This window comes from Notechis scutatus, chromosome Z (assembly GCF_049901735.1).
Source record: "Notechis scutatus isolate UNSWTSFEM ecotype Mainland chromosome Z, rNotScu1.2, whole genome shotgun sequence".
Taxonomy (NCBI): domain Eukaryota; kingdom Metazoa; phylum Chordata; class Lepidosauria; order Squamata; family Elapidae; genus Notechis; species Notechis scutatus.
The window spans coordinates 76,285,296-76,303,714 of record NC_142025.1 but is presented as its reverse complement, the minus strand read 5'-3'; the positions used below and the strand labels follow the sequence as shown (position 1 = coordinate 76,303,714).

The following is an 18,419-nucleotide window of genomic DNA, read 5'->3' as shown; positions in this document are numbered from 1 at the left end:
TCCACTTGTTCTTACAATGTTTTAGTGTTTCCAGTTAAAAAAATAAAATATTTCCTAAATAATATAATTATTATTTTATTATAATTTATAAATATTTCTAAAATATTTTTGTCCTTGGCCACTTCTTCTGCAGGTTGGGTGGAAATAAGACCCTTCCTTCCTTCCTCACAGTTGGGCTAAAAAGGAATACAAAAGTTAGCTTTTGTTCGATTTGAATGCCCTATTTTTGTGACAGGATTGGCTAATGGCTTCTGGGGAAAAAAGCAATAAAATATTTCCTTCAAGTTGAGTTCAAATCTATCTTCCACAGCCTCAATTGCCCAATCTAGCCCATAGGCCTAACAGCTTCTGGCTTTCTTCCATCTAAATACTGCTACTTAATTCTCAGGTAAATGTCATTAACAATGTTCAGAGCAATAAATTTACTACTATTCTATTTGCAATTTTCAGATTGCATAAATTAGTAAATTTGCTTTTAAAAGCATTGTGAAATAGCAACAAAATATAAGAGCTTGAAATGAGTGCAGATACAAGTTGTCAACATATTACCATAGTTTGGGCCCAAAATCCAGTTGTAATATTGCAGTCATAAGTCAAGCTACCCAAGTGATCGGACCTTTTTTTTTTTTTTTCTCAACATTTTTGTGATGTTTGTTAAGTGAATCACACAGTTGTTAAATAACCCCCCCCCAAATGGGCACTATTTACCAGAACCAGCCAAAAAGAGACCAAAAATGTCACATGATTGCAGGATTTGCAACCAGTCACAAAGGCTAGTAATTTGCCAAGTAGCTGAAATACAGTCATCCGGGAACATGACATGACAGATGAATGTACTTTATGCGCCATAAAGTATACCCATTCTGAGGCCATCATAACTGAACAGTCATAAGATAACCAGTAAGCAATTTACTTACAGATGCATATGAAAATCAAAAGTCTGGACCCTCTAGAGGAAATATTGGTAAGCCGAGGTAATATTGCTAGCATCCTTTATTTCCAGCTGTGGTAGTTGGGTTTGATAGGACTTGTGATTCAACAGCATCCAAAGAGCTATACATTATAAATACACGCAGGACTTCCCTTCCGTAAGTACCATTACAAGCTTGATTTTTTATTGCTTTTTAAATTCACAGAACTGTCTTTAGATTTACAAGATATGAAAACTTCTTTAAACAAAAGGGTTTTATTAATATTGGAATTGTGTAGTAATATCAACAGGCTGTGTTCTTGGTTGTCTTCTTTAGAAGAAGAAGTAGATGAGATAATTCATCAGTTCCCACAGCATAGACACAATATCAAATATGTTTCCAAATAACTTCAGGCAAAATCATCAGACACAATTGGTTTATTATTCTCATCCAAGACATACCAAAATGTAAGAACTGTACAATGACTAAGAACACATAAAGGGATGGAGAAGGAAAAAAAAACCTTTCATGTATGCAAAAAATGAGAAGATCCGGGAAGACTAAGGAATTATTCTAAACAAGATTTTTGACATGAAGTTAATTTAAGGACAATCGTGAATGTTCCTATGTTCTCCCAGGTTGCACTATCTCATACAATTCCAGAGCCTCATTCCCAACTCACATTTTTACAAAAAATCACATGTAGTTGTAGTAGAAGCTTTTGGAAATTAGTTTTAAAAATCTTAGGTTGGCCACCTGCAAGAGTGTCTTCTACTCAATCTCTGTGCTTCTTTGAGTATTTTTGCATTGTTTGCTGCAAAGAGCTGATTGCTCCCATCCAGAAAAAAAGGAGCAAAGAATCAAATTTTTCTTTTCTTTTTCCTTGATTTCCAGTAGGAGGAGGTTAAAACATCAGTCTAGAAACCAGGAGACAGAGTTTAGTCCCAGCATGAAACTCAGTTAGGTGACATCTCCTTTTAATTTCAGACTCAGTATTTTCATCAGGAGAACTGAATTTAAAGGGAGGAGCCCAGAAGATGGATATTTTTCAAACTACGGCAATCAGCTACAGCACAGAAAACAATGGGTGGTTTTAAAAAATAAAGCAGCCAGATTCTTAATGTATCTGTGTGACAGTGATACGTTCAAAAAATTTTTTTTAATTTTCCTTGAGTGATTCTTGTTATTTTATATAAATATACAAACAGCAAATGTTTTATATAAATTTGCATCTTATATAATAGTATAATTAATTGTAATTATATAACAGATACAAACTCAATGTTAAGCGCTCCAAACTTAATTTCAGAAAGTACAACTTCAGCAACAGAGTGGTCAATGCCTGGAATGCACTACCTAACTCTGTTGTTACATCCTCAAACCCCCACTCCTTTAACCTCAAACTATCCACTATTGACCTCACCCCATTCCTAAGAGGTCTGTATAAGTGCAACATCGTGCCTCCCATGCCTGTCCTATTGTCCCCATTTATTCGTACCTATTTCCTGTATTCTTATGTTTATACTTATACCTATTATCTTGTAAGTGCTTGACAAATCAAATAAATAAATAAAATAAAATAGTATAACATGGATCAGTTGAAACTAGAAGACCTCCAAGGTCCCTTCTATGTCTATTATTCTATGTTCTAACATACAAGAAATTGTTAATTTATAAAAATATATTGAAATTGCAATTGACAGGGTCCTTGTCGAAGAGAGATGGAAGATACATTAAACAATCTGAAGATTCTGAATGTTTTAAGTCCAAGAGGATTGCATATTCCAAACTGTGACAAGAAGGGATTTTATAAGAAAAAACAGGTGAGATGAACTATTTACTACTGTATTTCCATTTCTTCTTGCAGATGCAAATCCGTTACTGTGTAATCATCAGTAAGCAACAACAAAGAAGAATTCATGTTCATTTCTTGCTGTTTTAAATTTAAAATAAATTAGCAATAGTTTAGCGCACTTTTTCCTTAGATCTAAAATGACATGTCAAGTCTGGTTGTTTTTGTTTGCTACTTTTTAATGACAGAATAAACTTCCAACATAAGTCACAAATCAGCTGAACCAGTGCCCTTCAATTTTAAAAAGGCAACAGCTCTGAAGAAAAAAAAGCAAAAGAAAGAGAGTGAATATTGTCATCACCATATGACTGTACAAGATCAATGCTTTGAATTATAAATAGCTGCTTGAGAGTGGCTAGAAAAATTGGGTTAGGTTATGTTACAGATGGCAACTTCAGCAACTCCACGTGTCATTCCCTTTTATTCTGTAGAAGATCACTTCTAAAATCTAGTTCATGAAAATGACATGCAAGGAACATTTATTTCATAGTAATACTGGCATTTCATCTGGATCAGCCCTTGAAGCTGTGGCCTTTCTGACAAATGTGAATTATTACAGCTATCTCTGCCATTGTTACACTAAGAGTGGTCAGTGTAGCTGATTCAAAAATGCTGATAAAGGACCTTCAGTTAAACAATGCATTTTGCCACTCGATTCATTTTCATTTGATTTTATAAATTATATATAACATAATGTTTAGAAAAATTATGCATGTATTCAAATATTAATTAAATTAGAGATGTTGAATTTCCATGTCTTTAATTCAATATGTATCATTTTGAATAGCAGAAATTTTCTTTGAATTGACTGTCATATTAAGTTGAAAAATTATATATAAAAAAACTTTTATATGCAGATATAAACAAGGTAATGAATATCCAGTAGCACAAAGTGAATAGAAAAATGTTCAGGTCAAAAAGTTCTATGATCTGATACGTGTATATTTAGAAAAACTGCTGAAAGATCTTACTGGTAACAGAAGGATACCCTGAAAAGCAAATATTTTTAATTGATGCAAATCAAAATAAAGTAAAAACTGCCATGACTAATCCTGGTTCAGGGCTAAACTAGAGTTCTTTGATGACAATCCTTCACTGGCATTTTTTAGTGATTCCATTACTTAGTGCAATGTAGCAAATTCTTCTCTGCATATTCTTCCATTAAGGAGAAGAATTTATATCTTACAGGCCAAATTCTCTTTGAAGTTGAAAACCAGCAGATAGGTTATACTACTTAGTTTGCAGGCTCATATGATCAAATGTTCTTCCATATACATAAAACTCTTTAACCATAACTTTTTAGAGAATTAAATATCCCTGATGACTAATTTTGTGGTGTGGAGCTTTCTTGTTTGTTTTATGTATTTTTCTTTCTGAGGATGAGAGATTATGGTGGAGGATTTCTTTCATCTGATCACCAGATCAAAGTACTACAGATTAGAGTGGAATATAGAGAATATTTTTAAAAACTCTGATTAATTTATAATAAATTAATAGAAATACTGACTTCTAATTGTCTAGAAACAACAGAAATACAGCTAGAGTAAAAAAAAAGTTTTCAGATGGGTGAAACAAGTGTAAATGTTTATATTGAAGAAATGTGTATTGCTGGTCCCCAGAAGAAGTTCCTAGATTGAGAATTTTGAATTTATCTCTTACCTTTTGGTGAATCTTCAAGGTTTAAGTCTGTTCAATCTATAATCTAATACAAGCTTCCCTAATACACATATCTATATTTATGCTGAGATTCTAGGAATCATGAGTAGTTTCAGTATATCTTGAAAGGTTGGCCTAGCCCATAAACATTCATATATGAGCAAGAATATAATATCAAATATTATATAAATAAATTGGATTTATGTATTAATTAATGTTACCAAACATTAATTTAGATGGAACTTCCTTTCAGGTTCTAGATCAAACCTCCCAGAGGTGTAGTAATTATTGAAGTTATATTTATTTTTGATGGATTATTATATTGACAAACTTGGCAGTCATCCATTTGAAATTTTTGGGAGGGATGTCTGAATCAGAAGTTGCAGATAGCTCATAGGTATGACTACAAAGTTGTTTTTTTAAATCAAACAAATGGACCTGTACATCACAACCTCTTCTTCCTCCTTCCTCCTCTCTCCTCCTCCTCTTCCCCACAGCATAGATTGTACCTTTAAAAGATTTGGTCAGCAGACAATCTATCTTCTTATGATTGATTTCCCAGGAAACAGTTCTAGGTGCCATTTTACAAACATGCCATTTTGATTCCACTGCTTTTATTAGAGAATATTATTGGTAAGGCATTCAGTATTTTTAGATGGGGTTTTATGTGCTTGGAGAATTGAAAAAGAGGAAAGTCATCATCAAGTTATAAGCCAACCTCCAGAGAATTTGGAAAAATCCAGAGGCTTTCTTTTTTTAAAAAAAAAAATCTGCTCTTTCATTGCTTATATTACTTGATGTTATATATAATATAACATCTTTATATAATAGTTTGGAAGCAGCTATACTATTATGGCATCATGTTTACCATTGTCTCCTGTTGCAGTCGTTTTTATGTTTTCCTGTGTACTATTTAGACCAGGAGCGTCAAACTCTATTTCCCTGAGGGCCGCATCAGAGTTGTGGTTGATCTCGGGAGGCCAGGAGGGACATGGCCAGCTTTCCTACCTTCCTATTTCTCATTCCCATCTCCTTCCTTCACCCCTCCTTCCTTCCCTCCCTCCCTCTTCCTCATTTCTGTCTCCTTCCTTCTTCCCTCTCCCCTTTCCTGGGGGAGAAGGCAACTCCTCCCCCACATCCACACCCGTTTTTAAATATGGCCCTTATAAAGAGCTGGGGATACTCACTCAGATACCAGCTGCTTGTTTTTCCCCAAAAGAAAAAGAGAAATCGCTGGCCCATGGTCGGTCTTGTAACTTTTTAAGGATTTCAAAAGCTGTACTTTTAATTTTGGGGTCTTGCTTTTGGGGACAATCCCAACCCCCCTCCCTGCACCTCCTTTGTTTCTAAGAAAAAAAAGAAATCAGAGAAAGGGAGAAGAAACCACCCTCCCCCCACGGGAGACAAATCCAAGTCAGAGAAGGAACCCTTACAAGTCACTACCTCTTCCACTCCCACTGCTTTTTCTCCCGAAGAAAAAATCCTCCAGCCCAGAAATGACACTCCCAGAGCCGGAGAGCCTCACTGCAAAGTGAGGAAAAAGATGAAGAAAAATTTTGCAACTTTAAAAACCCAGGGAGAACTCCCCCCAACCTCCTCCTTCCCCATGTGGCTGCTTCTAGAGAGACTGGTTGGCTTGGCACTGATCATTGCTGGAGCCCCACCAGAGGTTTGGAACTAAAGGAGGTGAGCAATTGAGTAGGGAAGCCAGAGTGGGAGAGATCAACTACCAGCTGGAGCAATGTCAGCTCAGTGATTTAGTTTTCAGCTCCCCTTTTTATTCCTTTCTTTGGTTTCTGGGGATTGAGGTTTACTTTCTGTCTTTGCCTGCTTCCTAACCAAGGATTGCTGCTTCTTTTGCTGCCTCCCCTCCAGAAAAACTTTGCTTTCTTTCTCCTTCCTTCCTTCTTTCCTCCCTCCCTCCCTCCCTCTCATTCCCATCTTGTTCCCTCTGCACTCAGGAAGGGACAAGGAGCAGGGAGACATTGGCAGTGCTGCCGGTGACTGTGCTTACCACAGCTATGGCTTTCCCACATGGGGCAGGATGGGGGTTGTTGCAGTGAAAGAAAAGCCACAGGGGCTGCAAGGCTGGGCCAGAGAGCAGGACATGGAGGCAGTGATGGGCACAGCTTTATAACTCGATGGCAGCCATCCAACCTGAAACACAGTGATCATTAGATCGTGCAGGACAGTCCTGGAGCCAGCTACGGGCTGCTCCCGCCACCTCAGCCTCACTCTCCAGGCGTCTGCACAAGAAGCTGTGAGAGCCCAGGGAGTGGAGCTGAGGTGGCGGGGCTGTTCCTTGCTGGCTCCAGGGGCTGTTCCTTGTGGAACAGCCCTATGGCTGACCACATTCCACCCGGATGGTGGCCATCAAGTTATAGATTAGCGCCTGGTCAGGCTGGGTCGGAACTTAGGTGCTGGGTGCCGGTCCTTAGCTGTCTCAAGGGCAGCCCCGTAGGCTGGATCCAGCCACATTGTGGGCTGGATGCAGCCCACAGGCTTGAGACACCCCTGATTTAGACAATTGAGGATTTTCTTCAATTCATATCTAAAGTTGCTATTCTAGCATTATAGTCATTTTTAATATTTTATAGAAGAGTTTTCTGACTTACAAAATTTCATCTTAAATTCCAGCTCTTAACAAAGACAATTTTATTGACAATATATTTTTTTCTGTTTTCCAAACTTGAAAATTAATAATTCTTTGATCAGTCTGTAGAGAGAGAGGGAGAGGGAGAGGGAGAGGGTGGGAGAGACACTAAACTTAGGCTAGAAATCAGGAGATCATGAATTCTAGTTCCACCTGGTTAATTTTCATTAGTAAGTTTCTCTTAGTCCTGAAGAAGATGGCGAACCATTTCTGAACAATCTTGCCAAGAAAATTTCAGAGACTTGTTCAGGCACTTCAGGCCAGTTGGAGAGAAGAAGGGAGGGAGAAGGATGTTTGGTAATGTGTGATCCTTCAAATATTACTGAATAAAAACTTCCATTAAGGTTGATCAATCTTCAATAGAGTGGGAGTTGTAATTCCACAGAACATAGATAATTAGAACATAGTTATGCATACCTCTTTCCTGAATAATAATATTCCAATTGATATTCACTGAGATCTTTATTAATCACCCTTTGTATGTAGAACAGATAATATTTTCTCTGCTCTTTGAAGTGCAAGTGCAAGTTAACTTCCCAAGAATTGTGATTCCATTCAGCAGGAGGGTGGAATATTAGCAGTTAGTATTAATTGTGTCTTCCAATGAAATGTAGAAAGTTGCTCAAAAATATCCCAGATTCCATGGCCAAAAAGCTGACAAAGATAATTGGATAATTAGTCATATCTTTTTGATACTTTTTACAGAATTTGGGAAGCTACTTCAATGTGTAAAATACAGAAATAAGTATGCTAATTTATGAAAAATGAGCGGGATGGTAGCAATTGAGAGACAGAGAAACAGACTAGCTTTTCAAAACTTTCATTTGGGATTTAAAAAGTTTTAAGTTGAGCATTCCTTGTTTTTATGCTTATAGTGAATGGTTTCTGATTATTACAATGAAAGGCTTTTGCTTTTTTTAGAATCCAAATATTGAGACTTTGAATACTGTGTGCCAGTTATTCTATTTCTCATTGGAGTCCATAGGTATGAAGCTTACCAATTTTGAATTTTAATGACATTTATATTCTTTCAATCATGGAGGCTGACAGCTTGCCACAAAACTCAGGTAATAAAGAGGGAAAGTTATGTGATTTTCATTGGAGTTATGTGTTAAATATTAGTAACAGTTTTTTGAATCCTTACATTGTAAAACTGAATCATCGTTTGCTGAAAACTCTTTCTGATCCTTTAATCAGAAACCTTCAGAAGAGACTACTCCTAATCATATTGTCAGATTGTTACCATAGTAAAGACACAATGAATTATATGTAATAAATGTAATTTCTACCACTTGGAACTGTTCCCTGGTACAGTTCCCTGGAACAATAGTAAAATGTTTCTTGAAATCATTGCTGCCATAGCTATCATTTGCAGTAACTTCAGATGGAGACATCATGTAGCAGCTGTTGCTGCACTCCATATTGGTGTAAGCATCAAATACATTCCACAAAAAGAGGGATATTGAAATCCCCACAGCTGTGCTCCAAAACAACTGAGTGTTTAAATGGTTACACTGAATAGTTCATAAGAATTGTCGACACTCTTGAGTCCCTGGAGGTCTGTCTTCGTCAGATGAAGAACAATGTTGTACAGTCTTCCATACTCTTTGCTTAGCCAGTCCCCCAGATATGCATCTTCTCTTCTTCTATGTTATGCATGATTATGTGGCCCTGACAGGCATTTCTTTCAAACAGGGATTGGGATCCATGCTTCTCCAGATAAGTGGAGAAGCATAGCACTATGCCTAGTGCTGTGTGAAGCATTTGGCAGAAATTTGCAAAGGGTATGACACAAGCAGAGCTGTTATACCCTTCAGAAAGCTCAGTAAAATTGTTCAGCTTACTAGTTCCTTTTTGTGTGTCTCTGAATACTCCACTCCTTTCCTTTGATGGCTATCTTAGCAAAAATACAGCTAGTCTTCAACTTAAAACTACAATTGAGACTGGATTTTTTGTTACATTGGTGGTGGTTATAAAGGGAGTCACCATGAGACCAGACCTAATTTTATGACCATTTTTACTATAGTAGTTAAGCAATTCATGCAGTCATTAAGCAAATTCAGCTATCAGAAACCAGCTGGAAAGGTCACCAATTGTGATAACCTGATTCAGGATGTTGGGGCTAATTGTAAATACAACCTGGTTGCCAAACATCTGAATTGTAATCATGTGACTGCAGGGGTGGTGTAACAGTCATAAGTGCCAGAACAGGTGGTAAATTACTTGTTTTTTAGGGTATCATAACTTTGAAAAATTATTAAATGAATTAAATAAATTGAGGACTATCTGTATAGATAGTTGCCTTTGATGCAGGGATATCAAACTTTCTGGGAAATGGGACTGCTTTAATATGTTGAGAAAGATATTTCACTTATGCATTGTGATCTGCAATATTCGTATTTATACTTGATCTACAGTTTTCTGACAATGGAATATTCTCGAAAGAAGCCAGTAAGGAAAGGACTGTCTTTCCCTGCTGTTTCCCCAATTTCTGTGCATCTTTGACCCAGTGTCCCATCTTGGTGCATTTCAGACTTAGTCGATTTTTGTTCTTTATGCACTTACGTTTAGCATAGATATTTCCTCTGCCTTATGGATTCATTTAATTAAAAATTTGATATGTTCATAATTGAAATAGAAATATAATTCTTTCTAGACTACAGGGTTTTAAAGTACAACAAGAGCTTAGATGCTAGACTGTGAACCATAATAAAAATTTGGTTTGCTAAGAGCTCAGATCCCGTACTATTCTTTGAGTCCCCACTCACTCCTCTGGTCCTTCCAGGCTAGATTGGAATTTATACATTGTTTTTCTTTACATAGTTTTTCTTTACTATCTGCCTACTCGTACCATTTATCCCAGATCCGATAATATTCCATATCATCTTTCTCTTTTAATTTAAATGTAAGCCTTTCCATTTTGGCGCACAATATATAAAATAAAAAGAAATAAGGATTTTAAGAAATATACTACCATATATAGGTTAAAGGATAGGAAATCATAGAGTACAAGCTTTTATTCCTCTCTCGTTTTGATTAAGCTAAATATATGATTTATTTATAAAATTATATAGTTGTAATCCAGGAGTAAGAATAGATTAATATGTAATATATATTATTAACATAGGTATTTTACAAGGGATAGAAATTAAATGTCACTTAATAATCTAGATGGAATATTTAAATCACTATCAAACTGTAGTAAAGGGAAACATGATTGGTTGCACTATAGAATTTGTCGTGATGTTTATTTGTACATTTTTGTATTTTTTAACCTTTGTATTTGTATATTTTAATTTTTTGTATTTAATAAAGTTTTTTTAAAAAAATTAAAAAGGAATTTATAAATTATAAAGTTATTTTATACATTAGATCATGTGAGCCCTGTTTCAGTTGACAGTTTGTAGCTAAAACGCACAAACTAGAAAAGTAGATTAATAGCACCTAGGACTAGGAATTTATATTGAATCCAGGAAATAATGGTATAATAAGTGACTGCATTAAAATGAGTTTCAAATTTATACAAATCCAAATCCAACATTTAGAAAAGATTGAAAGTAACAGAAGAAAGTTTGATGGGGAAAAAAACTTTGAATAATTGAATACCAATAATTGACTTGTGAGAATTGAGAATGATAAACTAGTCAGCATTAGTAACCATTGACCCAGTGTACATTTAGATTTTTGGGATAAACGTGAAAAAGATAAATTTGTATCTTAGTTGAGCTCAAATCCTGATGGCTACATTGACCTTTATAGGTTTCTTGGCAATAGCAAGGAAATGGGAAAGAAGGAGCTGTGTAAATCAAGTATTTTTCTCTTAGCTTTTTACTGTTTTTTACTGTTTCTTTCCTATTGAAGCTTCACTTGCCATTTCATTTCTTTTGGCATTGATTTTTTCAAAAAGACAGAGGAAAATAATTTCCTTTTTTCTCTATATACATCTATATGGATATGTTTCCTAAATGGGGCAAAAGATTTTGAGTAAGATTAAGATTTGAAAACTAAAGTACCATATATTTCCTAGAAAGAAAAAGAGTTGAAGAGAAGTTGAAATTATAACAAAAAACATGGGATTGATGAATATATTTGAGAAATTAATATGGAAAAATATTAGTTTGAGGAAATTGAAGATACAAGGCTTGAGTCAGATGAAAGATTTATAAAATCTGAACTAAAGGTCGTAAGTGGATAGTTTATAATATATTAAAGGAGCAGGAAGTTTGATCTACACAAAGCTGTACCTTAGATAAGATATTAAGTAAATAGCTGAGGCTGAAGTTCTGAATGGATGATACTGACTTGCCCTTAGGAGGTAACCACAAGGGGGAATTGAGACTTTGGGCTGAAAAAAAGATCCCTTGCTTCTGGACTGGATTGTTTATTTATTTTTGCAAGTATGTTGAAAAATCCTGCTAAAAAGAAGGCATTTTAGAACTGGTTTAACAGTTTAACAGATTTAACAGAAGTAATACAGTTTTTTAAATAAGTTGTTAGTATGATTATCATATTTGTAATTATTTTGAATCAATCTAAGCAAAGACCTTAGGGATTGGTTGGTAATTTGACATTTGTTCTCAACATTTTTTTCTTGAATTGAGTTGTTTCATATATTTGCCTTAATGGGAATTTTCTGTTTTCTACATATTCCAGCTGACTTTTCCTGCTTATTTTATTCTTTGTTTATGAAATGCCATACAGTAATATGAATAAAGTTAACAGATCTTTTGAAGATTGCTGTGTGCAAGGCATTGTTTTAGGATAGATTGTGCTTTGTTATCTTTAGTTTTCTCTAAATCTTTCATTTTGATTTCTCTAAAAAGATCTCATTCAGAATCCATTAATTTGTGTGTTCTCAATCTCCCTGCCCTTCATTTACAGTAGGAAAAATTGTCCATATATTTTCCTATTTAACTATGCATTTGTTTTTGTTATAGGGCAATTGCTGTGTAGGATGACAACCTTACCAGTAAGGTAAAATCTTTCTGCAATTTTACTGTTAAGTTACCATTACCCTATCATTAAGGTAAGATAACCTAGCAGTGAGATTGCAGATATATTTTAAGAAAAAATAGCTAATTTGAAACATTCATTGCTATTTCAACAGCAACATTTCCTATAGCAGTCCAAAACATTGGGAATGTGTACCTGTCACAGTGATAGATATTATGACAACATTTCTTGCATTGCCCTCCTTTGTTCCATAATCTGTTGTTTTAATAAAAATGTGACATAAAGTCATTACAGCAACATTTTAACATTTTTATTCTATTTTTTTAAAATTTCACATCCTTACCCCTGAGGAAACTATTTTAAATTTTGCAACCAAATTTATGGTTCTAGAAAAGATCTCCTCTTCATATTTCATCATCAATTTTAGTTTTGTTTAGAGGTTTCTTCAGCAAGTTTATTGAATTTCTATTTTTAAAAACTGACTGTTTTCAGCCACAGTAGACATATATTAGAAATGAGGTAAAGAAAGACTTTCACCTTTATTTTTGGGGAGAGAAGAAATGGTCTCCATATTAATTTCTAATAGACATTCAAGTTCCCTAAGTGAATTGTATCCTAATTAGAAGAAGAATCAGAATAGTATTCCTATCTATTTTCTTCCTGTCAACTGATCTAGCAGTAGTAAGTTGTTACATGACAGCAAAAATTATTTCTATTTTATCTGCTAGTATTAATAATAGCCAAGTTGATCCATTATCAGTGAAGAATGGGACATCAAAAAGCTCACTATGGTATGTTGGAGAATCTTTAATCTTTTTTAATTTTAACATTATTTTACAATGTCACTTATAAATATATTCTGGTATTCTGGATAATTTTGATTCTATAAGAGTATGTATGCATGATAGTTATGTATGGGTTTTTGAATCAGTATCAATGCTTTCCAATACAGCAGATATTTATTGTAGACTTACTCTTTTACAATTATTAAACTTCGCTTTTATGTAATTCTTTTTAAAATAATCTCCTTTTCAAGGAGAGATTTTTCAAGCCAACTTTCTGATTTTTTTAAGAGTTTCTCCAGTACATAATTAGATGAAAATTGTGAATTAAGATGACTTTGCCAAAATCTCAATAGTTTATACTGAGCGTTGTATAACTAAGCCTATCTATAGTTAAAACATCATTGGTGAGCTGTGTTAATTAGATGGTTAATTTGGAATATAACTTGAGAGTCTGTTGAACAGACAGATTTTTATTTCTGTAGAGAAAGATATAGGTAATCTTAATTTGTAATATTTAACATGAATAAGATAATTTTTAAAATGCCATTGCCATTTATTGTTTTTTTCTGAGTCATAACCATTGCATAAATTATATTAAAGGAATTTGATTTCACTGAATATCATCTATTGACAACTGCATGCAGCAGGCTTATACAGATTTCTAGTATACCTAGCAGTTGTTCAAGTGATAACTCTGTTGCAAGAGATTATATATCTATTATATAAATGTCAACTACAAGTCTGAAATTCCTGTGACAAACAGATGCAAGTGGAGTTGTCAGTGTAACCAAAGATGCTTGCGCAGGCATGTGTTCTCTTTAAGGCCTATCAAGAGGCAACTTCCTTTCTTTCCCAAATAATTGCATGATTTCTATGAGATTCCCATGTATCCATTAAAAGGGTGATGAGGCTCTATAATGGTAAGACAGCTGTGGTGTGTAGTGTTACTTCACATGATTTAGAATTTTGGGGGGTGAATAAGAATAGTTTTCTTTAAAAAAAACTTTATTAAATTTTAAAAAGTAACAAGAAAAAGGGGAAAGGTTTGTTTTTAAACTAAGAGATTATTTTTTATAATTTTTGTGAATGATGAATAATTATTTTTGAACCATTTTGAAAAGGGCAAAAGGTTAAAAAATGAAAAGGAGGTGAAAGAAGGCAAGAGATAAGCAAAAAAAAAAGACTTTTGACTTTTCTCAGTACAGATAAAAATGAATAATCAGGCATTCTGTTTCTCTAAATTAAACATAACATAGTCAGTTTCTAACTCTAATAACGATATTTAATAATATACAATATTTCTGCAATCTTAAATGAATGTGGTCATTTAAACATTGGTACAAAAATAATTATTCATCATTTATAAAAAATTATAAAAATAATCTCTTAGTTTAAAAATAAACCTAAGCAAAATGCTAAAATAATCAAAATATTTTAACATCTCCATTAATTCATTTTTCCAAATCTTTTGTCACTAATTTTTCATTAATTACATTAATGACTAATGATTAATATAATCATGAAAAAAAGAAAATCTCCACATCTCCTCCATCATATTCATCCATTATAACAAGTTTCCTAATCTCAATTATACATTAATCTGTACTCATTGTTTTGTATTGAAATTGTTTTTAAAATGCCTTAGTCCTTAAACTCACATTTCCCAATAATCAAAGTTAGTACCATGCCCCATTCTAATTTGATTAATTTTGACAAACTATCAATTCAAATATACCTACATCTTAACTATAAAATAACTGTTACTAATACATATAATCAAAATCATTTATTCAGCATAATCCAATTGAAAAAAATTTGGGCACCATCTTATTGTATCCCAGAGGTGTATTCAGCAGGTTCTGACCAGTTCTGGAGAACCAGTAGCAGAAATTTTGAGTAGTTTGGAGAACCGGTAGTGGAAATTTTGAGTAGTTTGGAATACCACCTCTGACTGGCCCCACCCTCTTCTCTGCCTCTCAAGTCCCTCAAGGCCTTTTTTGTTGCCCTGCACAGGAGAACGGGGCTGGAAAGCAGGTTATTGGGGTGGGGAGGGAGGATTTTGCAGTAATCTTCTCCCTGGAGTGGGGAGGGAATGGGTTTTTTTCAGTATTCTTCCTCTGCCACACCCACCAAGCCACACCCACCAAGCCACACCCACAGAACCAGTAGTAAAAATATTTGAATCCCACCACTGTTGTACCCAATCTTCAGAACAGCACATCCAAAAAAAATTCAATTATTAAAATCTTCATATAACATAAATAGTTAAATAGGCATGCCACTTCAATAGGCATGCCACTTCAATTGTATATCTTCTCTTTCCAATATGTCTCCTACTTTTCTATTTCCTCCTGGCCTTCATTCACAGTCTCCAGGTTGTTGCTCGTCATGTAGTCCCTATTGTTAAGGTTCTATTAAACCTTGATCAAAATCTTGTACATTTGTGGTATAGAAGTCAATTCCTTTGAATGAGATATAGTGCAAACTTCAACCTCTGAAAGTTCAAAGTCACATCTTCTCATTTGATCTAGTGAAAACACTGCTTAATGTACATCTAGTAAAAACAAAATGTTCTTTTCTTTTTCTGAAATTTCATATAGAGATTTATTTCAAGGTAGTTAGGTTTTCAGCTTTTAATCTTAAATCAAAATGATTACAAAAAACTTGTTCCTGTATTTTTCTTTCAATAGACCAGAAAATCACTTAATATTTATTGATTGTCCTTCCTCATTTTTAATTTTCATTTTATTATTTGTTTGTGTTTATTTAATTTATACACCACCCATTGTGGAGCGACTGGGTGGTTTACATCATAAAACAGTATAAAATAATTAGTATGTTAAAAACATAAGGATTAAAAATTAAAAGATGAAAATTAACAAAAAAAACACCCACCAGATTAAAAGGACCAATATGTAAATAGGGTAGAGTTAGGATGTATCTTCCACACAGATGATATCCAATTTATTATCCAAGAATTTTTCAGTTTTCTCAAACTTGACTTCTAAGGTTTGTAATGATTTTTTAAAATAAAAGTTCCATCTCTGAGAATATACTCTAGTTCTTTTCTTTCATCATGTTGAATAACACACTCTAGTGGCAGATAATTATAATTATGATTTATTAGTAAAAGAAAGAGGAGCCATCAGAAAGAGCTCTTCCAATTACATTCATTGATCTAAACCAATTGACATAGAACTAAGTAAAAACAAAGCAATGTACCAATGGGAGGCTAAAAGGAAAAAAACAGCTTGAAATATCATAGACATAGGTTCTTCAAAATACAAGTTTTAATCCCTTATTTAAAACAAAACAAAACATGGAGCTGTTGAACCCCTGCTTCCCAGCTCCAAATCTTCGTTTTGCAACTATCTTGCAAGCACCAGCTATCTGAAGAACCTGTTACTTGATTTCTTGGATTCTCCTTGCAGCCAGAGAATTCTTTAGGATCCAGGAAACCTACTTGGGTCCCAAAAATAGCTTACTGTGGACTGACACTTCAGAGAAGCTCTTCAATCTGCCACTAAGAATAGTTATTTTGTTTTGATAACTAGAACCTTAATAGCAATTTGGATAGGTAATGTTTTTTTCTCAAATTTTTTGAGAAGGTCATCAAAATACCATTTATTCTCATGACAAGATAAATGTTTGCTCTAATTCTTTGAAAATATGATAAAAATAACACTTCTCAAAATTGGTAAATTTTGTATTGGATTCATTGGATCCAGTACATGAGTTTAAACATACTGCTTATCATCAGCAGCACTAGGAAGTTCTAATGTTAAATAAGACAAGTTTAGCCAGTTCATCAATATAATCTTACTTAAATTTTCTTCATATATATTAATATGCACTATATTATCTGGAAGGTATTTTAAAGTACCAGATTTTGGTTTTTGGTTTTGTGTTGTTTTGAGAAAATTTGTGTTAAGACCCCAATGATCCAGTAGATTGCACAACTAGTTTTTCAAATAAATTTTGCTAGAAATTTTTAAGAATGAACAGATTATTTTAAAAATAATGTAATTATAACATCAGGCACATAAATATTTTTCTGATACCAGCAGGTGTGGGTAGGCTTTGCAATTTTTCTTGTGGTTCTAGTTCAGTTTGAACTAGAAAAAGCTGATATTTGTCAGATAAATTTTGGGTAATTCATTTTACCCAAATCACTAAGAAACATATCCTTCTTTCTTCAAGTGCTTGGGATAGTTTTAATATTAATTTGAAATGTTTAATAAAATTAATTAATATCTGCTGTGATTTCCCTTAAGGAAAATACCACTATCTTTAGTTAGGGCCTAGCCTAAAAGTATTAAGCATATTTAGATTTTGTTTTGTTTTGTTTTATATCAATAAAATGTAACTCTTTTCCTCTCTGTTTTATAGTGTCGTCCATCCAGAGGCCGGAAGAGAGGCTATTGCTGGTGTGTGGATAAATATGGGCAGCCACTCCCTGGATATGATGGGAAAGGAAAAGGGGAAGTCCATTGTTACAATTTAGAAAACAAATAAGAAGAGGCCACCAACTTCCATGGAGTCTATATATGGCATCTTTACCAGCCAGAGGCCTTGGAGTGACTGGGCTACAGCGTGGAATGCGTTGGACTTGGGATTCTGAGTTTGGGCCCCTGTCTATATTGGGGAGAGTCAATAACTCTGGATTCTGCAGCTGCATCCTGCCACTGATTCACTTTCTGCTTTCCATAGATTTATATTGGGAGCTCTGAAATCCCAGATAAATCTGCACTATTGATCCCCAGAATGAATAAGAAAAGAGGAAAAAAAAGGCACTTCAGGATGGATTCAGGGAGCATCCACTCACTTTGTTTTTTGTTTTTTAAATAATGGCCTGTGACCAATTTGATCCCGAAAGATAATTATGTTTTTATTTTGAAGAATTTGTAGACTTAATTATTGTGAAGATACATGTATGACACAACCCAAGCTAAGCACTTTTGCTTATATGTTTAAACATCTTCCCTTTAAATAAAAGAAACTTAAGTTTCAATCTTTAAGCTTAAGAAAGAGCCCCATTAAATTCATTGGGAACTTATAGTTGATAAATGTGTAGGATTTTACTATTAAAAGTGCTTATCTTGGGCTGAATCAAACTCAAGGGTTTAAACTAAGCTGTTTTGTTTTTATACAGGTCTTACAAAAATTTTATTTCACGGGTAAAACATGTTTTATTAAAAGAAAAAGCTCAAAGAACTTTTAAAAGACACATGTTTCTATTTGGTTATTTTTCCTGTTAAATATACTGTATTATGACTATTCTGTTAGTCTGTATTTAATATAATTTTTTAATAAACTATTTAAATGTAACATCAACATCAAATGTTACCCAATCATTATAGTGTATGCTTCTAAATTATCTTTCCCAGAGACTTACCAAGGTCAATGCATGTTAAACAGACAATTTAAAAGTGGATCATCCACTGTTTGTGATTCAATCAATATTTTTAAAATTCTAGATACAGAAAAAAGCAATACTTTTCAGTAGTTAAAAGTGCAATGCTCATTAAATTTTAATTAGCATTACTCATGAATCGTTGTCCAATACTGAATAACAAAATAACAGACTAACAGAGTTGGAAGAGACCTTG

At 33.9% G+C, this 18,419-nt stretch overlaps 1 protein-coding gene across 5 annotated transcripts in view; it reads left to right on the top strand.

Annotated features, from left to right (window-relative positions):
- The window catches only part of IGFBP3 (insulin like growth factor binding protein 3), a 32,898-nt gene extending 14,734 nt beyond the window's left edge, over positions 1-18,164 (top strand). Inside the window, exons 3-5 of one of the 5 annotated variants that reach the window (XR_015745915.1) lie at positions 2,615-2,734; positions 8,058-8,139; positions 17,200-18,164. Coding sequence is in view for 2 of the 5 variants with exons in the window: in XM_026681262.2 (XP_026537047.1) it covers positions 2,615-2,734; positions 17,200-17,325 (246 nt within the window). In the remaining 3 variants the exon portion in view is untranslated. Of the gene's footprint in view, positions 1-2,614; positions 2,735-7,993; positions 8,140-17,199 lie in introns of all 5 variants that reach the window. The other 4 variants (XR_015745914.1, XR_015745913.1, XM_087946896.1 and 1 more) reach the window with 4 other exon arrangements.
- Positions 18,165-18,419: the final 255 nt, after the last annotated feature.